Source organism: Triturus cristatus, chromosome 2_2 (assembly GCF_964204655.1).
Source record: "Triturus cristatus chromosome 2_2, aTriCri1.1, whole genome shotgun sequence".
NCBI lineage: Eukaryota > Metazoa > Chordata > Amphibia > Caudata > Salamandridae > Triturus > Triturus cristatus.
The window spans coordinates 1,234,829,419-1,234,842,929 of NC_140582.1; the positions used below are offsets into that span (position 1 = coordinate 1,234,829,419).

A 13,511-nucleotide genomic window follows, 5' to 3' on the forward strand; every position below is an offset into this window, starting at 1 on the left:
AAGGTATTTGGAACCCTTGACCTCCCCCACCACGGCCGGAAGTGATGCGGCCGACTGACCCCCTGGTCCCTAGACCGGGGGCACTAGTGTGCTGACTAGTGTGCCTTCCTGTGGCACTAAGGCGGCCGCCCTGTTGGAGGGTCCCCTTCGTGGCCCCCCGGGCAACCTTGGCATTCTCTAAACTTCACTGGTTGCCACCGAAACATAGAGGGTCGGATGTAGATCTCGAAGGGGGTTACTCTGTCACAACAGGGACTTAGATCTCGGCGGAGGGGTTACTCTGTCACAACAGGGACTTAGATCTCGGCGGATGGGTTACTCTGTCACAACAGGGACTTAGATCCCGGCGGATGGGTTACTCTGTCACAACAGGGACTTCGATCTCGGCGGAGGGGTTACTCCGTCACAACGGGGATGGATATCCCAAATGCTGAAATACAAATCCCATTGTATGCTTTGGGATTTATATCTACACCCGGCCCTGGGCCTCCTTCAAAGCCCCGTGCATCTGCTATAGGCCTTTGACAAACAAGGGTCCTCGCTTTACACTCCCTCATCGAGCCTTGCCTCCCAGCCAGGGGTCTCGATTCTTTGGGGCTTTACTGGCCGCGATCCCCACTGTATCAGGGGCTCCTCGTTTAGTTACTTATCGCCTAAGCTGTGGCACTCCCGCCCCTGCGGCTCGGGCAGGCCCAGCCGGACTCTCTTTCATGACATGTTTCCAAAGTACCCTTCCTGTTTCGCTTGGGCTGATTTTAGGCTACATCAGATGTGCTCTGGACCCCAGCGCTGCGACGCTTCGCCTGAAGTAGCCAGGCGCTTTATAAGTCACATCAGGCGCGCAACACCCATTGGACTCAAAGGGCTTCAGCCCCCCCCCCCCCCGTCGTGTGTGGCAGCCCGGGATGAGACAGCTTCCCGGGCAGCCACACAGCCGCACCCGAGCACTTCACAGGTCTTTAAAAGACCATTTGCATGTTAATGAGGCCTCGCTGTTGTTTCACCCCTTCTAAGAGCCCCTGCAGCTCCACTCTGCCAATTGCTTAAAGATTCAGCCCCCCCCCCCCAATTTTTTTCTTAGCACCCCCCCCCCCCCCCCCGAAATGTGGTTCTAGTTGCGCCTCTGAGTCACATTGTTATTATTATTATCTGAAGCTACCCGCCTACTTCACGACGAGCTCCGCCGGACTGTGGTCCCTCAGGGAGAGGCCTCTCCTGAGCCGCATCTGAAGCCATCAGTGTCAGCATTAGCCAATCACATCCCTTCTCACTTGTCTGTCTTCCCCCCTCACTTTCAGGAATATTTTATTATAATTATCTCTTTTAATATAGTTCATCCTAGTTTACGATGTAACTTCTAAGGTTTCTTGTAAAGCCTCAAATATGTTAAATAAAATAAAAAAAACATAAAACATATTTTAAAATGTGTTCTTCTGCATTTCTTCTTTCAGGCGCGATGCTACTCTCTTTTCCACTATGCAGATGTTTCAGCCAGCGCCTTGAGGCACGCTGAACTAGGCTCTGCAAGGTCCTCGATTAATGTGGTCATTGAATTTAAATGACATTACAAAGGTGCTTAGCACTGAACTGTAGACTGCAATCAATCCCCCTCCCCCTCAGACACGCCCCCCCGGATGAGGGCCAGGCTCCGGGCTCGAGGCGGCCCGCTAATTACAGAGCTAGACGCTAATTGGAAGAGGGCTTCCTGTCTGGAGGGGCGGGTCTGCTCAGGTGTGCAGTGCAGGCGGGAGGGCTCGGCACTGCAGATGAAAGGCGTACACACTTAGGAATGGACGGCGACGGGGCTTTCATCCTCACCTGCCCCCCACTTCCGTTCTGTGAACGCACACATAGGTGAGATAGCTCAGCGGGCTGAACACCTGCGATTCCAGTGCGGCAAAATACCTCTCTGTAGAATATATCGACTGCTGCGCTGACGTGAGCACGTCCTGCAGGGTCCAGAGCCCCCTGGGGTCATGGGACTGCTGCTCGGTGGTGCAATCCCAGTGAGGTACCTCGGTGGGTTCATGCAAGTAACTGATCTGTGTGTTAGCTGAAGAAGGCACGTTCAGCTGCCGCTTTCATCCTTCAACTTTACATGCTTCCCCCCGCCCCGTCATGTCCTGGTTTCAGACATATGGACAGCGCTCACTCGGTACTGTTTGTTCCCTGGGCGGTAGGTTTGCTCCGGGGACTCACTTGCTGCTCTCAGTTCTGACCTTGGAGTGAGTATCGTCAGTCGAGGACAGGCTTGCCAAGCTAATGCCATTGAGGGTTAGCCCAGCCCCATGGCTTTAACAACACTTCCGACCATTCACTCATCCTGTAGAACCAAGAATTCATAGAGGGCCAGGACACAGGAGTTTGGGCTCCAAGGAAGTGTAGACTCGATGTAATATTCACTCTTCTGCAGTCCCAAGCATTCATGGAGGGTCAGGTCACAGGAGGAGGACTGGGAGACGAGGGAGTCTAGAGTCAATGTAATATTCACTCATCCTGTAGTACCAAGCATTCATGAAGGGTCAAGCCACAGGAGGAGAACTGGGAGAAGAGGAAGTCTAGAGTCAATGTAATATTCACTCATCCTTTAGTACCAAGTATTCATGGAGGGTCAAGCCACAGGAGGAAGGACCCCAAAGACTGGGAGACGAGGAAGTCTATAGTCAATGTAAAATTCACTCATCCTGTAGAGCCAACCATTCATGGAGGGTCAAGCCACAGGAGCAGGACTGGAAGACAAGGAAGTCTAGAGTCAATGTACTATTCACTCATCCTGTAGTACCAAGCATTCATTGAGGGTCAAGCCACAGGAGGAAGGGCCCCAAAGACTGGGAGCCGAGGCAGTCTATAGTCAATGTAAAATTCACTCATCCTGTAGAGCCAACCATTCATGGAGGGTCGAGCCACAGGAGCTGGACTGGAAGACAAGGAAGTCTAGAGTCAATGTACTATTCACTCATCCTGTAGTACCAAGCATTCATGGAGGGTCGAGCCACAGGAGCAGGACTGGAAGACAAGGAAGTCTAGAGTCAATGTACTATTCACTCATCCTGTAGTACCAAGCATTCATGGAGGGTCAAGCCACAGGAGGAGAACTGGGAGTCGAGGAAGTCTATAGTCAATGTAATTTTCACTCATCCTGTAGAACCAACCATTCATGGAGGGTTAAGTTACAGGACGAGGGGCCCAAAAGACTGGGTAATGAGGAAGTCTATAGTCAATGTAAAATTCACTCATCCTGTAGTACCAAGCATTCATGAAGGGTCAAGCCACAGGAGGAGGACTGGGAGGCGAGAAAGTCTAGAGTCAATGTAATATTCACTCATCCTTTAGTACCAAGTATTCATGGAGGGTCAAGCCACAGGAGGAGGGACCCCAAAGACTGGGAGATGAGGAAGTCTATAGTCAATGTAAAATTAACTCATCCTGTAGAGCCAACCATTCATGGAGGGTCAAGCCACAGGAGCAGAACTGGGAGATGAGGAAGTCTATAGTCAATGTAATATTCACTCATCCTGTAGTACCATGCATTCATGGAGGGTCAAGCCCCACAGGAGGAGGACTGGGAGACAAATAAGTTGAGAGTCGTTGTAATATTCACTCACCCTGTAATGCCAAGCATTCATGGTGGCTCAAGTCCTAGGAGGTTGAGGTACAAAGACTGTGGCAAGGAAGTCTAGAGTAGATGTAATATTCACTCATCCCGTAGTTCCAACCATTCATGGAGGGTCAAGCCACAGGAGTAGGACTGGGAGACGAGGAAGTCCATAGTCCATGTAATATTCACTCATCCTGTAGTACCAAGCATTCATGAAGGGTCAAGCCACAAGAGGAGTACTGGGAGACGAGGAAGTCTATAGTCAATGTAATGTAATATTCACTCATCCTTTAGTACCAAGCCTTCATGAAGGGTCAAGCCACAGGAAGAGGACTGGGAGACGAGGAAGCCTAGAGTCAATGTAATATTCACTCATCCTGTAGTACCAAGCATTCATGGAGGGTCAAGTCACAGGACGAGGGGCTCCAAAGACTATGATGAGGAAGTGTGGAGTCGATGTAATATTCACTCATCCCGTAGACCCAACCATTCATGGAAGCTCAAGCCACAGGTGGAGGACTGGGAGACGAAGAAGCCTAGACTTGATGTAATATTCACTCATACTGCAGTACCAGTCATTCATGAAGTGTCAAGCCACAGGAGGAAGAGCTCCAAAGACTATGATGAGGAAGTGTGGAGTTGATGTAATATTCACTCATCCTGTAGAGCCAACCATTCATGAAGGGTCGAGCCACGGGAGGAGGACTGGGAGACGAGGAAGTCTAGAGTCAATGTAATACTCACTCATCCTGTAGAGCCAACCATTCATGAAGGGTCGAGCCACAGGAGGAGGACTGTCAGATGAGGAAGTCTAGAGTCAATGTAATACTCACTCATCCTGTAGAGCAAACCATTCATGAAGGGTCGAGCCACAGGAGGAGTACTGGGAGACGAGGAAGTCTATAGTCAATGTAATATTCACTCATCCTGTAGTACCAAGCCTTCATGAAGGGTCAAGCCACAGGAAGAGGACTGGGAGACGAGGAAGTCTAGAGTCAATGTAATATTCACTCATCCTGTAGTACGAAGCATTCATGGAGGGTCAAGTCACAGGACCAGGGTCTCCAAAGACTATGGTGAGGAAGTCTATAATCAATGTAATGTAATATTCACTCATCCTTTAGTACCAAGCCTTCATGAAGGGTCAAGCCACAGGAAGAGGACTGGGAGACGAGGAAGTCTAGAGTCAATGTAATATTCACTCATCCTGTAGTACCAAGCATTCATGGAGGGTCGAGCCACAGGAGGAGGACTGGGAGACGAGGAAGTCTAGAGTCAATGTACTATTCCCTCATCCTGTAGTACCAAGCATTCATGGAGGGTCAAGCCTCAGGAAGAGGACTGGGAGACGAGGAATTCTAGAGTCAATGTAACATTCACTCATCCTGTAGTACCAAGCCTTCATGGAGGGTCAAGTCACAGGAACAGGGTCTCCAAATACTATGGTGAGGAAGTCTATAGTCAATGTAATGTAATATTCACTCATCCTTTAGTACCAAGCCTTCATGAAGGGTCAAGCCACAGGAGGAGGACTGGGAGACGAGGAAGTCTAGAGTCAATGTAATACTCACTCATCCTGTAGTACCAAGTATTCATGGAGGGTCAAGCCACAGGAGGAGGACTGGGAGACGAGGAAGTCTAGAGTAGATGTAATACTCACTCATCCTGTAGTACCAAGCATTCATGGAGGGTCAAGCCACAGTAGGAGGACTGGGAGACGAGGAAGTCTAGAGTCAATGTAATATTCACTCATCCCGTAGAGCCACGTGTTCATGGAGGGTCAAGTCCCAGAAGGTTGGGCTCTAAAGACTGTGACGAGGAAGCCTAGCCAGGCAGTCTATGCCGGATAACCGAAGAAACACAGAGTGCGAGGGGCGGTACAGAAGAAAAACAAAAGATAAAAAGTGCACCGGTCGAGCGCTCCCTTTAAGAACTAGTACATAAGTCGGCTCAGTGCATCTGCAGTAATTGCATAAAGCACTAAGTGCCTTCCCGGCGCTATCTCCACACAAACAGGCATTTTGACATTTACCAAACCCAAATCGCGATTCAGTCAGTATTGGGAAGAGCGTGTTGAGGGCGTCCCTTCCTAATACTGAATCGCAGTGTTATGTATGAAGGTTTCACGACCAAAGTGCGGTCGCAAACCATTTGAGGTTACCACCAAATTCAATTTGGTGGTAAACCATTTTCAAATGAGAATTGGTCCTCAGGGGACCCCTTCACCTTTTTGAATGGTGCACAAATGTTTGTTAAGAGCAGGTGGTGATCCCACATACCACTACCTGTTCTCAAAAAATGAAAATAAAACTTTTCATTGTTTTCCTTTAGGGAAAATGGGATGCATTTAAAAAACAGAAAGAGTTGCTTTATTTAAAAGCAAACACAGACTTCGTGGTCTGCTGTCCCCAGCAGGCCACCATCCATGTGTTTTTAGTGATTCCTAATGTGTCGCAAATTGTCACCTGCCTCGTGAATATTAATGAGGTAGGTCAAGTGCGGCCCACTGGGAATCACAAACAGTGAAAAACAGATTGTTTTACATAGGTGTGTCCAATTTCCTAATAACAAATTGCAAAAATATGCTATTAGGTAATCGCAAACGGAAGTCTATGTACATCTACCCCAAGTCCTTAACTTTAAGACAAGTGACTGGAGAAATCTGCTGAAACGTGTCGCACCAGCGGGAGGACCAGTTCAGTGCATGAACTAATGGGTGGGGTCACACCGAATGTTCTCAGCCCCAGGCTTAACTTCTTGGCCACTAGGGCCACGAACATAACAAATCGAATGTTTAGGAGGGTATTGCCAGGGTTCATCTGTGGATGTGCCCTTTGTGAAAGAGCAGAATGCTGTCACTCACAGTGAAGATAGCCAATGGCTGAAGTGGGCTTGACTCTATGCCGTACGCTGAGGTGGGCGGAAGACAAATGTGAATGACACAAAAACTGACCAATGGATGAAGGGGGCTGGTAGCCCCTGTGAACAAGTATAGAATGTATATCATTTTAGTGAAAAGGACTGCTCTAATGCCAGACCTGGAAATGGCCTTTCGTGGTATTTGGCACCTGTCGCTGGTGCCATCCTAAGGCGGTTGTCTTGCCTCCCTTTATGAGGCGCTGACCCTGGAGGGGGACCGATGGACAATGGGGTTGGAACACATTACTTGGGCAGCAGTGGTTGTGCCCAGTAGGACTGGAGCAGAGGGTGACGTTTTCAGAGGTGTCTGACATCCCTTGCCCGGGTAGTATGCTGGCACACGCATTCCGCAGCCTTCCTGCCTCCATGAACAAGTTCTGCACCCTCCTTCCCTCAATTCCTCCCAAAGGGTGCCACGTTTTGCAAATGATATAAACCAGGCACAGAGAGGAGCGATGGCTTCCGTCCTCGTCAGACATCGGACATGCTTAAGACATTTTTTTAAGTAACCAACAAGCTACCCATCGCCTCCTATTCCTAGGCTAGCATTGGGCCCCTAGGGAACCGTGCCCAAGTGTTGCACGCCCCAGAGGCGCAGGAACAGAATTATACGTACATTTTTTATGTGAAAAATGATTTACACCAATGATGGTCGTGATCTTCCACCAGACTGATGACGTGACAGCGCCGACGGCAGCAGTGAGAGCTGTGTGAACAGAGTGCCGTGTCCCTCCATCAGCCTGGTCTGTGCATTGGTGAAGTCTGTGAAGCATCTGCCTGTTCCACGGAAGTCCACAAGATGGCGCCAAGACATAAGCTTCTTCACTCCGGGGTTCTCCAGCGTGGTGCGATCACGGATGCAATCCCGAGGCCCTTCAACCCTTTTATACACTTTTCATTTGTCTTTCCCTTTGCTTTTTTTAGCAATAGTTTTTCATTTTTTCATTTTTTATTTCCATTATTTTTGGAGCCACTATTTCCTCATGTTCTTCCGTCTTCCCCCTCCCATGAACACTTACTCCACGTTAAATGGAGATCACCTTTAGCTACGTCAGTGAGTTAATACCCGTCGCTGTCATCTGTTGTGAGCCACATCTCTGCAGGGCCAACTCAAGCTTTCATCGTCCCAAAGTCATTTGAATGAGTCCCATTGCAATGGGTAACAGGAACGTCTGTCATTAGCAGAAACAGATCAGAAACAGCGGTTTAGCATGATCCGCCAACAATATCGATATTTTTGGTGCTAAATTAAGGTACCAGTCAGTATGGGGGGGCGGAGTGGGGACAGCGAATTAGTCACCTCAACTAGAATATGTAGTGCGCCCCTTCTCTCACTCAAAGATGGTGAGACTCTCAGACATAAGATAAAAGAATCCTTTATTATTCGATTAATTAAAATAATTACATATTTCCATCCTAATTACAATCCAATAAACCCATACAGTGTTTTTTTGTTGTAAGATTAGATAGACGTAAAAAATGGATTGGGGTAAATCGTAAAAGGGAGGAAAGCAGTAGCTAGCTACCTTACTCCAAAAATGTTAGTAAAGTGATGCAAGTTTATTCCAGGTGTGAAGTGGCCATTCATGCTTGAGATTGGAATGTGTCCAGAATAGCACAGACATGAGTCGAGGTCCGGCTGTCATATAATGTTGCCCTCTGCTCCAGTCCCGGTAGCTGCTGCCCTCGTGAGTTCCAGAAGCTCGCCGCTCGCCTGGGTCTGGTGGCCCTCCAGACTCTGCAGCTGTGAGTCTCCGGTGTTTGTAGACCTGGTCGGAGACTCAAAGATCTACGAGCCCCGGGCATGTACACAGAGTGTGCAGTATTGTTCCTTTAGGTCTCGGCAGGACAGGGGCATACGATGTCTCCAAGAGCTGTGTTGTGTTCTATCTGTGGGCTTACAGGCCGCCCATCCCTACCATTGGTAAACCTCCGCGTCACTCTCCTTTTCTTTGATGCCATTCGTCATGGCATGCACGCGTCATGTCCTCTTCCTGTGTTTGGCCCTCCCATAGCGCCTGGACAAAGTACATGCCTCCTTACACTACTCCCGGTTTGCGCAGTTATTTTTTTCTTTGTTTTCAAGCACTCCACAGGAGTACTTATCTTTTCAGGCCGTCTCCCTTGCACAGATGCACACATACCACTAACATGCATGTGTATGTACATAAACAAATGCATTTCTTAAAAAATTGTTAAAACACCAACAGCGCTTGTTTATTCTTTGTGCATGTTCCGTCCTCTGTCTTGCCATAGCGTGAACACAAGCCAATGACATTGGAGTGATTCCTCCCGCCCTCTCCCGTCGTTGTTTGTCCGTCTCTCCATCCCCTCCTGCTGTCCTTCTTGACCCATCTTCCCACTATCTCCCTCGTCACTGCTGCCTTTATTTATTTTTTTGCACGATCCAATGGTATCGGAGCGCTTGTTCCCTCCTCCATCTTGACATAGTGATAACACAGGTCGATGGTATTGGAGATCTTTAAGTGCTCACCAGTTACATTACACAATGACGCATCCGTCGTCCTAGGCAGAGGGAAGCGTAAGTGATTTGCACAGAATCACCAATTGTTCAACCGACCCAGAGATTCGAACCTGGTTCCCCAGTTCCCCTGTTGGCAGCTCTGGCCATTATGCCACATCCTCACATTGACTTCAGAGTTTCTCAATATCACTTCCACATTTGTTCAGCAAGACCACGTCAACACCGAACAAGCATTGGCAAAGCCAATAGATCTTGGCAATGCCAGAGCTAATCGCCTTATTAATGTGAATGTCTTTTAGCCATGTTGTCTTCGTCACGCCTGCTGTGCAGCTTGGCTGAAAGTCACTGGAAAAAGTGCTGTGATAGGCCAGCACATGCCAGAGCTCTTTGTGTTAGGAAGGGCAGGACAATAAACTCAACATGGGGGTGAAGAGGCTCAGCATCGGCTCAACATCCTGTGATTCTGGGCTTTCAGTAGCTTTCAGGCATGATGAACAGCAGATGTGCAGCTAGACAACATGGCTAATAGGCATTCACATTGAGGAGGCCAATAGCTCGGGCATGGCGGACGACCTTTACAACGCGGTCAGTACACAGTGATAAATTTACATCGCGGTCATTACAACGCAAGTCGTTACAATGACTTGCGCTGGATGGCGCTGTACATTAAGGAATAGTATGATTTACTATTCCAACACCTTCCATTCTGTTACGTAGGCTGGAGTTGGAATAGTAAATCACACTATTCCTAAGTCCAGTGCCCTCCAGCGCAAGTCGTTGTACCGACTTGCATTGTAATAACTGCGACGTAACGTACCGCGTTGTAACGACCACCGTTGTAACGTCACATATTCCTCGGGCATTGCTTAGACCTATTGGCTTTGCCAATGCTTGTTTTTATCGCCACAGGGTTAACACGTTTTAGTTGCCCAGGTCTGTTCCCATTCTGGGGTTAGACATTTGGTGGGGGAGATGCCCCCAGCTAGAAACTTCAGTCTGAAATGTTCAGATCATCAAGTCCTCAGGTGAGCTCGCAGCCGAATCTCTTTGTACATGTTTATCTCCTCCAGGCGTGCGGCTCTTCAGCACATTCATCTGTGTCTTGCAGATGTGATATTAAGTTCACTGTTTTGTTAACTAATCTTTTAAATTCTGCTCTTATAGTTGTGAATGCTCACAGATCATGTTATTGGAGTTTATCTAAAGCTGCTTTTACATTCTTGCGCCATGCATTGTTTCACTTGGGTCCAATCATTTCTTGCCAAATTAGGTCAATTAGTGTATTTTTGGAGGCCTCGTTCAGTTTCTTATTTAGTGTGATGAATGCTAGTTGCTGTGTCTTCAAGCCAAATTCGATTTGAATGTGTGACTGTGGCGTGTATTTACAAAGCTTGGATATATTTCTTGTTTTTTATCCCATATTCTGCCTTCTTTCCCACATAAAATCTCTGTTCCATGTGGCCATTTTGATTTTACAAAAGACACACAATTGATGGACGGAATGCAGAACAAATCAAAACATTCACCCCCAGTCAAGAGATCTGGGTTAAATCCATCATTCTTTTTCTCACCATGCCACCCCAGCTTAGACCTGGCCATATGCAAATCAGTCTTGACCCACATTTTGATTTTACATCCTTTAAAAGTGCTTTAAATGATAGCGGCCAGTTTTACTCTTTGTGATGTGGTTTTAAAGCCTTATGTAAACATGAAGCTCTACTACATTTATATGAAAAACAGAAACACATTGGTAAGGAGGTCCTTCTTTCCTTGCTCTTCAAATCCCTCGTACCTTAAATCATGTGGGGGCTCATCTATGAGAGCCCTGCGCCACTTTTGCCCCAACTAAAAGTGGTCCATGCGTGATGCAGGGCTCTCGATCCGATTTATGAGGCCACGCAAAGCCACTCTGCATGGCTTTGAGTGGCCTCATAAATCATGAACAAAGCGACACTGCGCAAACACTGCGCTGCTTTATTCTGCGCCCAGGAGGTGTTCCATGGGCGTTGCGGTGGGGTTTCCCACGCAAAACCCGTGGACTTTGATGCTGCCCCAGATTTACACAATCATGTAACGGTGAGGTGAGGCATAGCAAGGAGAAATATGTTTATTCCTCCCATTTTTTTCCTCTTTTGATATTCAGCAGCACACATAGAAAGAGGAAATTGCCTTGTCGGATTGTTTTTGTGCAGAAAGTTGCCCCTTCCTGCACAAAAACAATCCTGCCTGCAACCAGGGCACCCTTACCCCATGGCACAAGGGTGCCCACATTGGGGCTAGGTTGCCAAAACGGCACCAACGCAGGAGAAAGGACAGGAATGCATAATATTGCTTAAACACGGTGCATTGCTGCCCTTTCACTTTGCCTTAGGGCAGCGCAGCAAAGTGCCTCGCTGCGCTGCCCTACACCAAAGCGCCATAAATGAGGCGCGGGCTGACTGTTTACTTGTTATTAATTGTGTCCCAAGCATTTAGATGTTGCTTAAAAATAAAAGATGCAGCCTCACTCCTGGCTTCACATCCTGTATTAAAAGCCCTGCTGAAAACATTATAAACAATCTTTTCATTCTAATTTAGTGTATTAGTAACACATTTAGTTTTCTGGAGTGCTTGTGTGGGAGTCACTGAAGGTCTTGTGGGTTCATGGTGGGGTGTGGAGAAGTTGGGTTTTTGCAGCAGTTCTTCCAAGAAGGGGCGTGTCTTCTTTGTACGCATGCACCATTGTGTTATGTTATGTTAGTTTATTTTTATAATGCGCGCAGCTACCCAAAAAGGGTTTCCCAGCGCAAAGCTAAAAAGGGAACTCAGAAAAAGAAAAGCACAACAGATTAGGCAGATTATTGATTACACAGCCAGGTTTTTAGCTGTTTACGAAAATTTAAATACAAAGATTCCTTGCGCATCGACAAAGGGAGAGAATTCCAAAGACGTGGGCCCAGATAGGAAAAGGAGCGACCACCCATTCTTTCAAGCTTGATCCGAGGAATCTCGAAAAATTCCTGGACATAGGAGCGCAACAAGCGAGCCGGTTGGTAGAGGTGTACCAGGTCTAGCAAATATTTAGGTGCCAGTCCGTTATTGATTTTAAACATGTAGCTCAGGGCCTTGAACTTTGTTCGATTTTCCATCCTGAGCCAATGCAAGTCTCTCAAGGCCTTAGAGACAGAAGACATTCTAGGAATTTGGCAAAGCAGTCGAGCAGCAGCATTCTGCACCGTTTGAAGCTTGCGCATTATATCCTTGTTGATGCCCAAATAAAGGATGTTTCCATAATCCAGGCGTGAAATTACCAGTGCCTGGACTACAGTCTTCTGGGCATCAGCAGGGAGCATCTAAATTATTTTTCTTAACCACTTTAAAATGGTAAAGCATGTGGCAGCAGTTTTTACTACATGTTGTCTCATTGATAATTTATTGTCAATGATAAAACCAAGATTATGGACGTGGGAAGAGGGTACAGGTAGGGGTCCCATTTCAACAGGCCAGTGTTGGGTGCCCCAGAGGTCTGCATTTTTGCCAAAAATAAGAACCTCCGGTTTTTCCCCGTTAAGTTTTAGCAATTTAGATTGCATCCAGGTTGCTATTTTGCGCAAGCCCGCCTGCAGGGTAGATGGTCCAGAACTACTTTCAGTCGCTAAGGAAAAGATGATCTGAGTATCATCGGCATAAGAGAACAATGACAGCTCCGCTTCTTCTGCAATTGCTGCCAAAGGTTGTTCATAAATATTAAAGAGAAGCGGGCTCAGAACAGAACCCAGTGTCCAGTGGCGGAGCAGACAGTGAGATGAGTGCGCCTGCTGGTGGACATGCAGTATAAGCCATAAACATTTTAGATTCATGCCTCTCCATCTCCTACAATGGTTTTAGATATATCTGGGAGGGAGAGGATGAGGGGGGGCTGATGCCCCCAGGACACTGCAACGCTGCTCTTAGCAAGCAGGGGCACCAGAAGGGCTTAATTTGAATGAAAAAAAAAAAGTAAATAAGTGACGGGGCTCTCGTCAGGAGGCCACAGCAGCCTGCACCTCACATTATCCCTGGCGTGCTACCAATGATAGTAACAACACAACTACTAACCATCACACTCCTACAAGTGTGACAATTCGGACTGTCGCAGGCCCCTAAGCTATAAATGGCTTGGGCGGGATATGATAGACATTTTGAATGTATAATTGAACTAATAATTAATTGTTGTTGTGGTCATCTCTAAATTAGCCAGACAGCGCCACCTTGTGGCAGACGTTCCAGACGTGTCTCAAGTGCCAGTGTTGACAATTAATTGCCGTGTCCGAGCACCACAAACACCGGCTCAAATTAAGCACTGGTGCCAGGTCTGCAAATTTAAAGTCGCCATATGAATTGCATAGCGAGATATTAGGCAAAGAAGATTTTTTTTATCATTCCAATGCATACAAATATAGACATAGAGCATTGTTAGGACAGTGCTGCGATGCCCTCTGTGCCAGGTGCCTGCAGGGCTCTGTTAGGACAGTGCTGCAATGCCCTCTG

At 47.5% G+C, this 13,511-nt stretch overlaps 1 protein-coding gene across 1 annotated transcript in view; it reads left to right on the forward strand.

Moving 5' to 3' along the window:
• The first annotated feature begins 1,705 nt into the window (after positions 1-1,705).
• LOC146863474 (fibroblast growth factor 18-like) overlaps positions 1,706-13,511 on the forward strand; it is a 238,997-nt gene continuing 227,191 nt past the window's right edge. Inside the window, exon 1 of the mRNA XM_085643377.1 lies at positions 1,706-1,854. Within this exon, the coding sequence (XP_085499503.1) occupies positions 1,790-1,854 (65 nt within the window). The 5' untranslated portion in view covers positions 1,706-1,789. The remainder of the gene's footprint in view (positions 1,855-13,511) is intronic.